This window comes from Argentina silus (genome assembly GCF_951799395.1).
Source record: "Argentina silus genome assembly, chromosome: 3".
NCBI lineage: Eukaryota > Metazoa > Chordata > Actinopteri > Argentiniformes > Argentinidae > Argentina > Argentina silus.
In genome coordinates this window covers 1,900,928-1,918,427 of record NC_139657.1, presented here as the reverse complement: position 1 = coordinate 1,918,427, position 17,500 = coordinate 1,900,928, and the positions used below count along the sequence as shown (strand labels likewise).

The following is a 17,500-nucleotide window of genomic DNA, read 5'->3' as shown; positions in this document are numbered from 1 at the left end:
CAGCTCTCTGGACACTAAGAGTGGGGGGTGACTAGGAAAGAGACTACAACTCCCATGTTTTCCTGTAGATTCACCAGAGACTGGGAGAGACTACAACTCCCATGTTTTCCTTTAGATTCACCAGTGACTGGGGGACTACAACTCCCATGTTTTCCTTTAGATTCAACAGTGACTGGGAGAGACTACAACTCCCATGTTTTCCTTTAGATTCACCAGTGACTGGGGGACTACAACTCCCATGTTTTCCTGTAGCTTCACCAGTCACGGGGATAGATACTACAACTCCCATGTTCCCCTGTGGACCCACCAGTGTTCTGTTGAGATGTAACATCACCACCTCAGCTCTCTAACCCGTCAGGATAACGCCACGACTACCTATAGGAAACAATGTGCACGACCATTTTATGTTAAGTGTTTTTTGAGATTCAGATAATGGTGTTTATCCATTTTTTTTTAAAGATATTCCTAATCCATAGAAAAGAATACTGTTGCTGTTTGTCAGACAGATTATGTGATGATCTTGTGCAATATTTGCATAGGGAGGGACATATTTAATATTTATGTGGGTAAAATTAAAATAATAGCACAGACAATAGTACAGGAAATTGTATAATTGCTGTGCACATTTTGACAGAATCCAGATTTGTGATTTTGCACTGTTATTTTCATATACATACCGTATGAATCGTATAGTATTTTTTTAGTTGACGATACCGCTTCAATAAAGGAAGCAGCCTTGTTGTCATGTAAATGTAAATAGCATTATCCAAATCCATCAATAAAAAAACCGTGTGCACACAAGTGTTTTATTCTTCATACACAATCATGGTCAAAAACCTTCTCACAATCCATTATTTTGAGATGATAGATTTACAGAAACGTTGAATCAGACAGCTGTTTGACAGACAGCTGTTACGGTACAGTAATTGAATACATCGTCCTGCATCAGTAACCTCCAGTACCATCCACTAACCTCCCGCATCAATGCTTCTGATCACCATGACTGACCCATTTGAAAAACAAGATGGCAGAATGCATGCTGGAGCAGAAGCATCCCATCATGCACCTGGGGGGGAGGAGGGGGGGGGGTTCATCCTTAGGAACACCTTCCTCATCAGAACATTGGTCTGAACAGTGGGCATGGTCCAACTCTCTATCCTTCTCGTCCTAGGGAACTGTCAGGCTTGTGGAGGTAGACTTCGGAGGACGGGCTCACTGTAATGCATGGAACGGAATGAGGAACGGAATCAAAGTTGATACCATTCCTCATTCTATTCCATGCATTACAATGGAGCCCTGATACCATTCCTCATTCCACTCCATGCATTACTATGAGGCCGTCCTCCGATGTCTACCTCCACCAGCCTCCCCTGCCACTATCACACGACTCCCCCTGGTGGATGTAAAAGCATTGGGATGTTTGCCCCAGTCCCTCACTGTGAGATCCGTGAGAGGGAGTGAACAATGCAGCCTTTGGAGAGAGAGAAGGGAAGACAGTGGGACCGCAGCCACAGGGCAGAGTCATCACCTCCCTACCGTTTGACCTCTTTATCCAAGTCAAACAAACCACAGTGTGACGTTCAGTCCTCCCATTAGTATCGTAGTCCCAGAGCCATAGATATGCATGTATAGTCAGAGTTCCCATAGATATATACATGCATGTTAATTGCTCTGCGCCGTCCATGGGAGGCTGGTGGAGGTAGAAATCGGAGGACGTGCTCGTTGTAATGCATGGAACGGAATAAGGAAGGGTATCGAACACACGTGTTTGATACCATTTCTCATTCCATTTGAGACCATTCCTCATTCCATTCCGTGCATTACAATGAGCCCCGTCCTCCCATGTCTACCTCCACCAGCCTCCCCTGAGGTAGACCTACTGTACTGCGGGTGTTGTGTTTGATGAGGGGCCTGACTTTGCAGATGGTGATCACAGAGGGGACGGTCCTGCAGATAGAGGCCATGTCTGAGGGTATCAACAACCTCACAGTAAGTAGAGAAATCCTCATCCTGACTCTGCAACAGGGGAGGCTGGTGGAGGTAGAAATCGGAGGACGGGGCTCATTGTAACGCGTGTGTTTAATACCATTCCTCATTCCATTCCATGCATTACAACGAGCCCCGTCCTCCGATTTCTACCTCCACCAGCCTCCCCTGCTCTGTAACTCTAGAGCCTGACTATGTCTCTCTCAACAAGCTCATTAGAGATCTTCGTTTTACACGATTAATTAACTAACAACAAAATGAGTCACAGAGTATTTTTTAAGTCGTTATACCTTATTTCTTTAATCAAGTTTTGCATCGACCTCACCCTCAATGCCAAGATGTCTTAACAATATGTTTGCTGACCCTTAAGCTAAGCCACTGAACCAACAGGATTTGATCAAACATTCGTAAATTTGTTATTTACTTTCTAACGTTATGATATTAGCCTAAAGCAGTTCTACTGACAGGAAGGAAGTTAAACCAGACGTAATAATGCTTCCAGCTAACCCCGCCCCCCCCCCTCGCCCCCCCCCCCCCCCCCTCCCTTGGTGCTTCTTGCTTTCAGTACTTGCTCAGCCGAGACGAGCTTCTGAAGGAGATGAGACTGGCCCAGACGGCTCTGGTCTGAGACGCTGTCATTGGGTCCCTCACTCAGCTGAGGCGACACTCGTCACTAACGAGAGAGGACATTGGCTGGTCTGAGAGGACCGGTGCACTAACGAGAGAGGTCATTGGCTGGTCTGAGAGGACCGGTGCACTAACGAGAGAGGACATTGGCTGTTCGTGGAGACGACTGGTGCACTAACACCGCCGATCAACCAATCAAGCGATCGAATAAGAGAAATACTGTACAGACCTTTTACCTCAACTCTAATGCAGAGGCCTTCACCAGCACCTTCCACTGACCGGTCTTCTTACCTCAGTCATTCAGCGGAGGCTGGTGGAGGTAGAAATCGGAGGACGGGCTCATTGTCATGCATGGAACGGAATGAGGAATGGTATCGAACAGGTGTCAAACGTGTTGGTATCAAACATGTGTTGATACCATTCCTTATTCCGTTCCATCCATTACAATGAGCCCGTCCTCCGATTTCTACCTCCACCAGCCTCCCCTACAGTCAAGTACATGACTAGGGTGACTACTGTTTAACCTGGTGGCATTCTAGTGACAGGGAGAGGTGTCATCTTCTGTACATGAAAACTGAAGCAATTCTGTGTCATATCAGTTATGTCATTGGTGTGTAGTTTTTAGTGTTCGTATTCTGACTAGATATAGTATAGTTTTATATTATTGGGGAAATTGGTCAAAGGTCCTATCACAAGTCACTTGAGCATTTGTTCAAATGCTTTTTTTCCCCTATGCAATTTTACCCTGTGATATTGGTAACCCTGTGTATTTGATACTGTGTATATATCCTCACTTACAACTTGTTGTGTTTACTAAGTATTGTTTCTGGTGTGTAAGTGGACATGTCCCTTGATGCAAACACAGATGTAAAGTCACACAGCAAACAAACACACCCATTAGTTATAGCCTACAGGCTCACGTACAACCAGTCACAAACAGGTTTGGTTTCCATGTTTCGAAACATAATTTCACTTATATGTACATAGGCAGGTGAGGGTTTCCTTGAGAGAATATCTCTTCTGTAAGATGAGTCATGCTCTCTGGGAGTCAGGGAGTCCACCAATCAGAGGACAGTCAGGGAGTCCACCAATCAGAGGACAGTCAGGGAGTCCACCATGGCAGGCTGGGGAGGTTGAAATCAGAGGACACGCAGGCGTGTTTTAATACCGTTCCTGATTCCGTTCCATGCATTACAATGAGCCCGTCCTCCGATGTCTACCTCCACCAGCCTCCCCTGGAGGCAGTCTACTCTATGTAACAGTTGAAGCCCCAGGCAGAGTGTGTGTGTGTGAGGATCCAGCTGTACTGTAGGGTGGTTGGCCTGTCTGAAAAGCAGCACACGTATCTCACTAGGGCTCCAGAGAGGAGAGAGGGCCAGGAGCTGTTCCCCACGCAGCCAACGTCGTCCGCAGACACGTACTGGTGAGTTCTGCTTCCAGCCTCCGTCATGATTGATTGTTTCAATGTACTTGATTGATCACTACATTATGATTATTAACTGTTATTTTAATTCTCGAAGCAGCAATTCATAGTAAGATGATGAAAGGCAAAAGGGAGATGTGTTTCCATATGGTGGACAGAAGGTTGTCACGATAGGATTAGGCTGATATACTGAACTTCATTTGAACTCACTGAGGGAACGCAATGCACTCAAGTGACTTCTACTATCAATGAAAACATTCAGTTATATTTTGTACAATGCCTCTAAACACCACAATGACCCACATTGTTTGTAACCATATCTTCACATTTCCAGTGTATTAGGGAAGCCTTTGAAGATTAAAATGTCGAGTTATATGTTGAACAGTACCACTGTAAACTGTTGTAATCGTTGTGTGTCCAGTACATTAGGGAAACCACCCTCTGAGTTCGTCTCCCGGCAACATGGGTCTTACATTTGGCAAGCAGAAGCCCCCGGCAGCCCCTCCCCAACGCCTCAGCGTCTTCTCCTCCCTCCGTTGGGGCAAGCCCGTCCCCAACCCCAACGACTTCGTCCCCCTCTTCAACGACAGCGTGGGCATGGCCTCGTCCCGCACCCAGGAGTACCTCCTCTTCGTCGACCCCGAGGACAAGTTCCAGCCCAGCTCCTCGGCCCTCAACGAGATCTTCCTCATGACCTACATCAGCCAGAGCACAAGCCTCCAGATGACCAACAGCTTCAACTGCACCGCCATGACCCCGGAACAGCGCATCCTGCTGGGGGCCGACTGGGTCTGGGCCGTCCTGGAGAAGCCCACCAAGAACCCGCGCATCCAGATCGCCGTGCAGATCCTGCATCTCCCTGAGAGGGGAGGGTCGGGAGGAGGAGGCGGGGGTGGTGACGGTGGAGGTGGAGGTGGAGGTTGGGATGAGTACCCTACAGAGATGTGTACAGAGACCATGCACATGGCCCAGATGGTGTCCAGCCACAGAACGATGCCGGAGAGGATGGTGGACTTCTGCGCGTCCATCGGGAAGGACTGCTACGCCCTCTTCCTGCTCTTCGGCCGGAAGAACGACCCGGGGAACATCTACGGCGTGCTGAGCAACAACTTTGACGCTGCCATCGGGAAGTGTACGAAGATCGACCGGGCTCTGATCGAGAACTTCTTGAAAGGGTCGAGGTACTTGCACACGCCCACCGGGATGCTGCAGGCTGTTCTTACGAAGAAGGATAATGAACCCCTGACTCTGCTCATCAAGTTCACCTGACCGTACTGCGTGCGACATGTGATTCACCGTATGTCACATCCGCGGGAGGCTGGTGGAGGTGGAAATCGGAGGACGGGCTCATTGTGATGCATGAAACGGAATGAGGAATGGAATCAAAATACCAGGTATACAGTACCAGTCAAAAGTTTGGACACACCTTCTCATTCAATGGTTTTTCTTTATTTTTATTATTTTCTACATTGTAGGTTAATATTGAAGACATCAAAACTATGAAGGAACACATATGGAATTATGTAGTAAACAAAAAAGTGTTAAACAAACCAGAATATGTTTTAAATTTTAGATTCTTCAAAGCAGCCACCTTTTGCTTTGATGACAGCTTTGCATACTCTTGGCAAGGTGTGTCCAAACGTTTGACTGGTACTGGGTTAGGGTTAGGGTTAGGGTTAGGGTTATGCTTTAGTCCATTACAACATTGTACCTTCATGTTTGTCATGTTTTAATGCTATGGTCTCACCCTGTGGAGGTTTGTCCAGGGTGTAGCACAGCTTATACACACACGTGTTTGATACCATTCCTTATTCCATTCCATGCATTACAATGAGCCCGTCCTCCGATTTCTGCCTCCACCAGCCTCCCCTGGTTACATCAGAGTTCCCCATTCCTGATCCTGGAGAGATGCAATGCTTCAGAGATCTGAGCTCAGCAGTAACACACCTGATACAGCTAATTATGTTACGTTTATTGATTTACTGATTGATTGATTGGTTGGTTGATTGATTGAGTTGGGATGAATCAAGTGGGATAGTACTCAGCTGGGATAAACGCCCAGACACACTGCAGCTCTCCAGAACTAGACTTTAGTATCACTGTGCTACATTGTTATATGGGTCTATATGTTTTTCTTCTGTATATATGTTTTGAATGGCCAAAAGAACCGTGTAGTGTGAGGGCTGCAGACTGTTACTTTAAGGGCCTGTATTCTGGTACTGGTCCGTATCCAGGACTGAACCTCTGACCTCCAGTACAGTATGCAACACTGACTGCTGTAGACTGACACCTTTGTGGGGGTCGGGTGCAGTGAAATTACAATGCAATGATTGCAAATGAGTGATTTCTCAATAAAAGTTGAACAAATTAATGAACACGTTTTGGCCATTGTTTTTCTTCTTCTTCTTACGTTTTTGAATTCCTTCTTGAAATCACTGAATTCCTGAATTGACTGAATTTAAATGGAATTGAGCCCGACCCTGTTATTGTCTGGGTTAGGGTTAGGGTGTCTGTTCCACCTCTGTTGAACATCTCTCTGCATGGACGTTAACACACTACTGTGATCTCTACAGGGGAGGCTGGTGGAGGTAGAAATCGGAGGACCGGCTCATTGTAACACGTGGAATGGAATACGGAATAGTATCAAACACATATGTTTGATACCATTCCTCATTCCGTTCCATGCGTTACAATGAGTACAAGACGCCCGTCCTCCAATTTCTACCTCCACCAGCCTCGCCTCGTTCACACCAACCGCCTGCATCGTACCATTCACTACCCAGTGACATTTACTGTCCATCGTGTACAGCTAACCGTGACAGGGTGGCAAGGATTTGACGCTGAACAGGCTGCCCTCTCATAGGAGAGGACAGGGGACTTCTCATAGGAGAGGACAGGGGACGTCTCATAGGAGAGGACAGAGGACGTCTGATAGGAGAGGACAGAGGACAGAGGACCTCTCATAGGAGAGGACAGAGGACTTCTGATAGGAGAGGACAGAGGACGTCTCATAGGAGAGGACAGAGGACGTCTCATAGGAGAGGACAGGGGACTTCTCATAGGAGAGGACAGAGGACTTCTGATAGGAGAGGACAGAGGACTTCTCATAGGAGAGGACAGAGGACTTCTGATAGGAGAGGACAGAGGACTTCTGATAGGAGAGGACAGAGGACTTCTCATAGGAGAGGACAGAGGACCTCTCATAGGAGAGGACAGAGGACAGAGGACCTCTCATAGGAGAGGACAGAGGACAGAGGACCTCTCATAGGAGAGGACAGGCATAATGACTGAACAACCAGCTTGTGGAACGTTCATTCAAAACATAATTCCGTGGCGTCAATGACGTGATGTTCGTTTGCTTTCGGTGGGTTATTTTCTGCTCCTAGAGTGCGGGGCCATTAAGTCGAAGAGATACTGTAACAAAACGGGTGGGAGTTGAAAAAGAAATCAAAGTCTCTGTATTTCTGGATGGGTTGAGTTGTGTTGTGTTGTGTTGTGTTGTGTTGTGTTGTGTTGTGTTGTGTTGTGTTGTGTTGTGTTGTGTTGTGTTGGAGGGGATTACGTTTGTCGCGGATTATGGATCAGCATGTTAATGAATGGTTGTGTGCAGCCCGGCGCCAGAACCAACACCTTGGAAGGGCCATTGATTTTGTATGGGTGGGTGGGGGGGTGGGGTGGGCGGGGGGGTGGGGTGGGGGGGTGGGGTGGGCGGGGGGGTGGGTGGGCGGGGGGGTGGGGTGGGGTGTGGGGGGGGGGGGGGTTAAGGGGTAGCAAGGCCGGCGGTGGGCAGCGGTAAATAGATAGACATAGTATATGGACCTACAGTAAATACAAATATGAGATTAAACATTCAAAACACGCCCCCGGAATATCAACAATTCAGAAGAAAAAAAAAATTTCTTCACTTTTGATTGAGTGGGAATCAAAAGTTTGGGTGGGCTGAGCCCTGCCCCTGACCATAGCCCCCGGAGGACTTACCTAACCCACAAAACATTAAAAAGCCTAACTGCAGATACCTTATTGAAAATGTGATAGAAAATGTAGTTAGAATATTTCCAACATTCAATGTCACGTCAGCCTTTTACAGTGAATCTCACAGTTTCTGAATGTACAAAAGGAGATGAAAAGATGGAAAAGAATACACTTTGTGTTTCAAAACTTTAAGAATGTCCCTCTTGGATTTAGTACTGTATACAAAAGTGTTTTTAACTTCTTAAAGGTAGATTTAGTACTGTAACTTCTTAAAGGTAGATTTAGTCCTGTACACAACAGTGTTATTTCTTGTAAGCCAGTTCTGAGAGCTTTGGAAGGAGTTCGTATGCGAGGGTGTCCTGTTGCCCTGTTTGGCCAGGACTTAGTTTGCATACAAGCCGAGTGTCGCCAGGTATGGAAACAGTTGGTTTAGTGTATACGTTAGTCGCTGAAGGTGTTGTCTGTCTTGTGGCCCCTGTTTGGCAGGGAGTTAGTGTGCATACACGCTGCATACACGCTGAGTGGCCAGGTGTGGAAACAGGTAGCTGAGTATATGTGTTAGTATGCAAAGGTGTTGTCAGTCTTGTAGCCCAGCTTGGTGAGGTTCGGCAGGCAGGCGTTCTGGATCATGGGGGGCGGGCCACACAGGACCACCAGGACGTCGCTCGCTGCTGGGGGGAGGTGGTCTTTGATCATATCAGCAGTGATGAATCCTGAGCTGTACTTCCAGTCTGTAGGAAAGGAAAAGACACACACACACACACACACACACACACACACACACACACACACACACAGGGGTTTCAGACTGTTTCAATCAACAGTATCTTCCCTCCAGGGCAGTGAGGGATCACACCATGTTGGCCAATATGTGTTCTTCCTCTGTGTGGAACTAATGAATGTATGACAGAACCAGGGGAGGCTGGGGGAGGTAGAAATCGGAGGACGGGCTCATCGTAATGCATGGAACGGAATGAGGAATGGTATCAAACACGTGCATCATTTCTTATTCCATTTCATGCATTACAATGAGCCTGTCCTCCTATTTCTACCTCCACCAGCCTCCCCTGACGTTATTGTTGTTATGGGATAGCATAGCCTAGCCTAGCCCAGTGGTGTGATGGAGGGGCAGTAGCGGGTCTCACCCTGCGGAGGTTTGTCCAGGGTGTACCACAGCTTCAGTTGGTCAGGGTGGTTCGACAGCACCTCCTCCAGCTCCTCTCTCAGTAGGATGTCCTTCTCAGTCTGAGGGAACACACACGCACACACACGCACACACACACACACACACACACACACACATCACAGTCACTTAAAGGTATACTCTGGGATATGACAAGACGGGAGATGCGGCCCGAGACAAAAACTGAGATGTAACTAGTGACTAGAGAATGCGTGCGTGTGCGTGTGCGTGCGTGCGCGTGTGCGTGTGCGTGCGCGTGTGTGTGTGTGTGTGTGCGTGCGTGTGCGTGTGATGTGCGTGTGCGTGCGCGTGTGTGTGATGTGTGTGTGTGTGTGTGTGTGTGTGTGTGTGTGTGGACTGACTAGTGAGACTGACCTGGTTAGCGAATATGAGGGAGCACTTGGTGTCGTCTGCCGGGTCGGCTGTGATACCGCGGATCAGCTGCAGCATAGGAGTAATCCCTGAACACACACCCAGGACATTTAAACCCATTTCAACAGAACCAGAACATATAAGCTTCTTCTATAAGCTTCAACACTTCTGCTAAGAGCATATGAATTATGCATAGTAATAATACAGTAAAACATACGTCTAATTTTTCCTCGTGAAACCCTTTTAGAGAAGATGTCACATTTCAACGCGTTTAACTCACTCACACATGTATGAATGATACACATACTGAACTTCTATCCTACCCTGAGGTGAGTTCACTGAGAACATGGACTCTTTTGCAGCAACAACCTTGAACAGTGGAAATATCTGCCCACCAGGGGAGGCTGGTGGGGGTAGAAGTCGGAGGACGGGCTCGTTGTAATGCATGGAACGGAAGGAGGGATGGCTGGTATCACACACACACGATACCGTTCCTCATTCTGTTCCATGCATTACGATGAGCCCGTCCTCCGATTTCTACCTCCACCGGCCTCCCCTGCTGCACACCTAATAATGTAACTGCAGGTGCAAAAGGAGGAAGACTCCTTGCGACAATGAAATAACCCTGTTTAATACCGACGTTTCAGATAAGACATCTTCATCAGAGTCAACAACTCTGGGAGGAGTTGTAGGGAAGAGGGGGAAGAGGACCCATTAACACTTTGGATAAAAGCGTCAGCTAAATGGCATATATTGAAGACCTGTAGATTGAAGACCCATCTCTTCAGGCTACATCTTAACTGTCCCGCCTAAAGACCTCTTCATCCCCACTACCCCCCTATGCAAGTTTCTCTCCTGTAAATAAATTAAAACTAAAAATCTGCCTTTCTTCTAGCATCGTGACTGCCAATAGCCCCTGGTCCTAGCATAAATTAATTGTTCTCATGATGACTGATGGATAGATGATTCACTTACTTAGACACATGTATTTGTTGTAAGTCGCTTTGGATAAAGGCGTCTGCTAAATGCCGTGATGTAAATTAAAAAGGAAAGCGATCTCTACTGTGCCGTACCTGTTCCCCCAGCGATCATTCCCAGGTGTTTGAACTTGCGCACCTTGGCCTCAGACTTCTTGTCAGCTCGAATCGCAAATTTACCTTAAAAAGAGGAGGTTCACAGCATGTAAATGCAAATCAGCTACAGGTATGTGTCAGGGGAAGCTGGTGGAGGTAGAACTCGGAGGACAGGTTCATTGTAATGCATGGAATGGAATGAGGATTGGATATTAAATAAGTCTGTTTGGTACTATTCCTCATTTCATTCCATGCATTACAATGAGCCCGTCCTCTGATTTCTACCTCCACCAGCCTCCCCTGGATGTGTGTACATGCAAGAGTTCAGTTATAGGTATGTGTACACACAAGAGAAAAGCTTAGTGGATCTATTCTATTGTACATTGTAGAGGAGAGTACATTGTTACACAGTATCACATTGCCCTCTAGTGGTCATAAAATGGTAATGCCATGAGTGAGTAATGTAGGCAGGTGGAAGTGCAGGACAGAGAGAGTGAGTGAGAGGGGGAGAGAGCAATGGGCAAATTGTAGAATTGTAGAATTATTCACAAAGAGTTATTCACAAACTCACTCGCATTCTGACCATTTGAATAATGACTCAAAACGACCAAGGTTATGACCACGGTTTCCTCTTTGGTGCTGAGTAGTGCAATTACTAACAGTACACAGTAACAGATGCTCACACACACACACACACACACACACACACACACACACACACACACGCAGATGTACCATTTCCTGTGTACACAAGCAGTCCGTTGGGTCCCTTAAAGTCCATCTTCTCCCCAACCTTCATAGCGTCCAGGTACTGAGACATCTTGCCTCCGTCAGGGTAGTTTGGGTGAGTGTTTCTGTGGTAAACCTGTGGAACATACAGGAGACCAGGGTTATAGTATCATGCTTGGCTCCCACACTGATATCCAGTAACTGACAGGGATGGAGATTCTATCCTCCCTGTTTACGACAGCAGGTGTTCTCTGTGACCCACAGGGCACCCGAGCCAACATGTCCATGTTGGCCCCAAATGGGTTATATGTGGGCTTCATGGGTTAAAAGTGGGCATGGGCTCAGAATAGGCATTCAATCTTGGACCGAGTTGGGTCATACACAGCCAAACCCACGTGGGTTAACATGTGGGTCCCATATGGGCCCATGTCCATGTCATAATGGGCGAAAAGTGGGCTATCCGATGGGGTACGATGGGGTCTGCGACGATCGTTGACCTTCCCGAATAATATCAGAACATGTTTGATGTCTGACCGTGCTCAATGCGCATTCCAGTCAGGCCCAACGTTCTACGGTGAAGTTGTTATGTGTGTAAACCAATCATCTTGAGACGGAACTGTCTCCTCTCTGTGTAAACCAATCATCTTGAGACGGAACTGTCTCCTCTCTGTGTAAACCAATCATCTTGAGACGGAACTGTCTCCTCTCTGTGTAAACCAATCATCTTGAGACGGAACTGTCTCCTCTCTGTGTAAGCCAATCATCTTGAGACGGAACTGTCTCCTCTCTGTGTAAACCAATCATCTTGAGACGGAACTGTCTCCTCTCTGTGTAAGCCAATCATCTTGAGACGGAACTGTCTCCTCTCTGTGTAAACCAATCATCTTTTACAGTTTTTCTATTTGATCTTTTACTTTATGCACTTTGAGATTATTCTTGTAAAAATTAAAAGCGCTTTATAAATGTAATAAATTATGATATTGTGTCGTGTGTAGGCAGCCTAATGCAACATCTGAATGGGGTCATACCGTACCTTTACAACCAGGTCCACAAAGCCCTGGTCCTCATCACTGGAGACTGGAGTGTAGGCTCGGACCACCAGACTCCCATTCACCCTGGCAGATAAGTACACATGCTGGCCTATACAGGGTCAGGGAGAGGGTCAGGGAGAGGGTCAGGGAGAGGGTCAGGGAGAGGGTTAGGTAGAGGGTCAGGGAGAGGGTCAGGGAGAGGGTCAGGTAGAGGGTCAGGGAGAGGGTCAGGGAGAGGGTCAGGGAGAGGGTCAGGTAGAGGGTCAGGGAGAGGGTCAGGTAGAGGGTCAGGGAGAGGGTCAGGGAGAGGGTCAGGTAGAGGGTAGATGAAAGAGTTTTACAGTGATAGTGTTATCTTTTATAATTCTAGTCCTAATTCTAGTGGTGTGTTTAGGTCCTTGAAATGCTTAGATAAATCGCTCTCCAAGGCCTGGTAGAATAGAATGGCATGGTGTAGAATCTAATGGAATAGAATAGAATATACTTTGTTATAGCCCACACACGATCATCACTCGTCCGTCCGTCCGTCCGTCCGTCCGTCCGTCCGTCCGTCCGTCCGTCCATCCGTCCACATCGCAGTGGTGAAAGGGCACCAACCGCTGTTCCCCCCCCCCCCTCCCCCATCAGTGGAGGCTGGTGGAGGTAGAAATCGGAGGATGGGCTCATTGTAATGCATGGAATGGAATGAGGAATGGTTGGTATCAAACTTGAAACCATTCCTCATTCCATTCCGTGCTTGACACCATCCCTGATTCCATTCCACGCGTTACAATGAGCCCCGTCCTCCGATTTGTCTGCCTGCACCAGCCTCCCCCTGCTCCTTGAGTTCAGGCCCAGCCTTGTGACTGAGATGACAGTGTGTGGTGTACAGTCAGTACCTACTGGCAGCCCAAGGACGTGAGTGGGAGAAGGAAGGCCGAACCGAAACCGCTTCGTATCGTGGCTTATTTCCTGTGGAGAAATCAAGACATAGATTTTGCAAAATGGCAGCATTGTAGCCGTCCAGCCTGTCCCACAGCTTCACTGTTGTGAGTGGGGAAGTGGGAAAGGTGGGAATACACTGCATTAAACTGGATACTGTTACCAGGTTACTGTTACTGTACCACACATGTTTGATACCATTACATTTGATACCATTCCATGCATTACAATGAGCCCGTCCTCCGATTTCTGCCTCCACCAGCCTCCCCTGACTGTTACACTGGCTGAAAAACCATTGAATGAGAAGGTGTGTCCAAACTTTTGACTGGTACTGTACCTCCTTCTCTACAAGTGAACCTACCTCCTTCTCTACAAGTGAACCTACCTCCTTCTCTACAAGTGAACCTACCTCCTTCTCTACAAGTGGCAGTTGGTATTTGACGGTCGGATCCTGCAGGGTCTGCGGAAGCTTCTTCTTCTCCTGCCCTCCTCGGAGGAGGAAGTAGAGCACGGAGGCGACCACCACGAACACACCGGCCGCCACGGGGGCTGTCTGTGAGTCACAACCATAGGCTCACACACCGCGGAACACACAACACTGACCCCTGGTACAGTACAGCGATGAGCCTCACTACTGCAGGCCCAAACAGACTGACAGATGTTTACAGGTGGGTGACACAGAAGGGAAGTAGAGGTAAGTGATGAATGAAAAGGAAAAAATAAACGTGTTCTCACCAGATATTGCTCCATAGCGTGACCTCTGTGTGTGAGCGTGTAAGCGTGTGTGTGTGTGAGCGTGTAAGCGTGTGTGTGGGTGTGAGAGTGGGGACAGGCTGAGCGAGTCTCTGACCCTGGAATCGAACCTTTGGACCAATGCCGTCCAGGGGAGGGGGAGAGGGGGGGGGGCAGCTGGGGGAAAGGTAACGGAAGGGCTGGGGGACCAATAGGAGTGAAGAATGCATTATGACACGGCACAGCTGAGTGAAGAGCTCTAAATCACGCCACTGTCAGATCACTAAGGCGTTGGTGTGTGTGTGTGTGTGTGTGTGTGTGTGTGTGTGTGTGTGTGTGTGTGTGTGTGTCTGTGTGTGTGTGTGTGTGTGTGTGTGTGTGTGTGTGTGTGTGTGTGTGTCTATGTCTGTGTCTAACCCTAACCCTAACCCTAACCCTAACCCTAACACTAACCCTAACTCTAACCCTAACCCTAACCCTAACCTAACCCTAACCCTAACCCAAACCTAACCCTAACCCTAACCCTAACCCTAACCCTAACCTAACCCTAACCCTAGCCCTAACCCTAACCCTAACCCTAACCCTAACCCTAACCCTAACCCTAACCCTAACCCTAACACTAACTCTAACCCTAACCCTAACCCTAACCCTAACCCTAACCCTAACCCTAACCTAACCCTAACCCTAGCCCTAACCCTAACCCTAACCCTAACCCTAAACCCTAACCCTAACCCTAACCCTAATCTAACCCTAACCCTAACCCTAACCCTCTTATACTTTCAGCAGACCCTACCCTAACCCTAACCCTAACCTAACCCTAACCCTAGCCCTAACCCTAACCCTAACCCTAAACCCTAACCCTAACCCTAAACCCAAACCCTAACCCTAACCCTAACCCTAACCCTAACCCTAACCCTAACCCTAACCCTAAACCCTAGCCCTAACCCTAACCCTAACCCTAACCCTAATCTAACCCTAACCCTAACCCTAACCCTCTTATACTTTCAGCAGACCCTACCCTAACCCTAACCCTAACCTAACCCTAACCCTAGCCCTAACCCTAACCCTAACCCTAACCCTAAACCCTAACCCTAACCCTAACCCTAAACCCTAACCCTAACCCTAACCCTAACCCTAACCCTAACCAAACCCTAACCCTAACCCTAAGCGTAAAAATTAAAATCTACAAGACATTTTGGTTAGGGTTAGGCCCTAACCCTAACCTAACCCTAACCCTAACCCTAAACCCTAAACCCTAGCCCTAACCCTAACCCTAACCCTAACCCTAATCCTAACCCTAATCTAACACTAACCCTAACCCTAACCCTCTTATACTTTCAGCAGACCCTACCCTAACCCTAACCCTAACCTAACCCTAACCCTAGCCCTAACCCTAACCCTAACCCTAACCCTAACCCTAAACCCTAACCCTAACCCTAACCCTAAACCCAAACCCTAACCCTAACCCTAACCCTAACCCTAACCTAACCCTAACCCTAAACCTAACCCTAACCCTCTTATACTGTCAGCAGACCCTAACCTAACCCTAACCCTAACCCTAAACCCTAACCCTAACCCTAACCCTAACCCTAACCCTAACCTAACCCTAACCCTAACCCTAACCCTAAACCCTAACCCTAACCCTAACCAAACCCTAACCCTAACCCTAAGCGTAAACCCTAACCCTAACCCTAACCCTAACCTAACCCTAACCCTAACCCTAACCCTAACCCTAAACCCTAACCCTAACCCTAACCCTAACCCTAACCCTAAACCCTAACCCTAACCCTAACCCTAAACCCTAACCCTAACCCTAACCCTAAACCCTAACCCTAACCCTAACCCTAACCCTAACCCTAAACCCTAACCCTAACCTAACCCTAACCCTAACCCTAACCCTAAACCCTAACCCTAACCCTAACCCTAACCCTAAACCCTAACCCTAACCCTAACCAAACCCTAACCCTAACCCTAAGCGTAAAAATTAAAATCTACAAGACATTTTGGTTAGGGTTAGGCCCTAACCCTAACCCTAACCTAACCCTAACCCTAACCCTAACCCTAACCCTAACCCTAACCTAACCCTAACCCTAACCCTAACCCTAACCCTAACCCTCTTATACTTTCAGCAGACCCTACCCTAACCCTAACCCTAACCCTAACCTAACCCTAACCCTAGCCCTAACCCTAACCCTAACCCTAACCAAACCCTAACCCTAACCCTAAGCGTAAAAATTAAAATCTACAAGACATTTTGGTTAGGGTTAGGCCCTAACCCTAACCTAACCCTAACCCTAACCTAACCCTAACCCTAACCCTAACCCTAAACCCTAACCCTAACCCTAACCCTAACCCTAACCCTCTTATACTTTCAGCAGACCCTACCCTAACCCTAACCCTAACCCTAGCCCTAACCCTAACCCTAACCCTAACCCTAAACCCTAACCCTAACCCTAACCCTAACCCTAACCCTAAACCCTAACCCTAACCCTAACCTAACCCTAACCCTAACCCTCTTATACTGTCAGCAGACCCTACCCTAACCCTAACCCTAACCTAACCCTAACCCTAACCCTAAACCCAAACCCTAACCCTAACCCTAACCCTAACCTAACCCTAACCCTAACCCTAACCCTAACCTAACCCTAACCCTAACCCTTACCCTAACCCTAACCAAACCCTAACCCTAACCCTAAGCGTAAAAATTAAAATCTACAAGACATTTTGGTTAGGGTTAGGCCCTAACCCTAACCCTAACCCTAACCCTAAACCCTAACCCTAAATTTATTACGAACCATCGAACCCACAGGGCTAAATAAAAGATTTTAACAGTTCACGTGTCAGTGTGAGTGATTGTGGGTTTCAATTGTTGTATATGTATATGTAAATGTATATATGTGTTAATTTATAGAGGTGATACACCTTATTTATTTATACTCCCTTTACATCAGCACTTTTTATATCAGAATGTATGTGATGATTTATTATACTATATAGAGAAAGAGATTACTCTTTCTCCTTTTCATTATCACGTGTGTAATTGGTGTATTTTAGCACTTTGAAAATTAGCACTTATAAGAGATTTTGTGTGTTTTACAGTGTGTCTTTAGGATGGATTTAAGCACTTTTTCCTTTTACATCAGTACTTTTGGTATGAATTATTATGTCATTATTTATTATAGTAAGTTTATATATATATATATATGTGTGTGTGTGTGTGTGTGTGTGTGTGGGTGTTCATACACAAAGAAAAGGACAAACACAACTTATACATTCTCCTTGATTTATTTAAATAGAAGGGAGGGTATACTATAGGCCAGTGCAATACAGACTAAGCAGTCATTGTAAATCTAGCTATAAACTTCCCTAACCCTAACCCTAACCCTAAACCCTAACCCTAACCCTAAACCCTAACCCTAACCCTAACCCTAACCCCTAACCCTAACCTAAC

The 17,500-nt window shown here is 47.1% G+C and overlaps 3 protein-coding genes across 3 annotated transcripts in view; 2 read left to right on the top strand and 1 right to left on the bottom strand.

The window, feature by feature from the left end:
* ppfibp2b (PPFIA binding protein 2b) overlaps positions 1 to 792 on the top strand; it is a 37,339-nt gene extending 36,547 nt beyond the window's left edge. The window contains 1 exon segment of the mRNA XM_083665658.1: positions 1 to 792. This exon segment is cut by the window's left edge and continues 478 nt beyond it. The gene's annotated coding sequence lies outside the window, so the exon portion shown is untranslated.
* Positions 793 to 4,498: 3,706 nt separating this feature from the next.
* On the top strand, positions 4,499 to 5,376 carry rep15 (RAB15 effector protein; the record flags this gene model as incomplete). The annotated part of the gene is made up of 1 exon (XM_083665657.1): positions 4,499 to 5,376. The coding sequence occupies one exon, from the start codon at positions 4,499 to 4,501 to the stop codon at positions 5,303 to 5,305; it is 807 nt and encodes a 268-aa protein (XP_083521783.1). The 3' UTR covers positions 5,306 to 5,376.
* A 3,190-nt stretch (positions 5,377 to 8,566) lies between these two features.
* On the bottom strand, positions 8,567 to 14,067 carry cyb5r2 (cytochrome b5 reductase 2; the record flags this gene model as incomplete). The annotated part of the gene is made up of 9 exons (XM_083665656.1): positions 8,567 to 8,739; positions 9,154 to 9,253; positions 9,567 to 9,652; positions 10,637 to 10,720; positions 11,372 to 11,501; positions 12,399 to 12,505; positions 13,275 to 13,347; positions 13,727 to 13,870; positions 14,053 to 14,067. 9 exons carry the CDS (start codon positions 14,065 to 14,067, stop codon positions 8,567 to 8,569), a joined length of 912 nt encoding a protein of 303 aa, XP_083521782.1.
* Between the last annotated feature and the right edge of the window lie 3,433 nt (positions 14,068 to 17,500).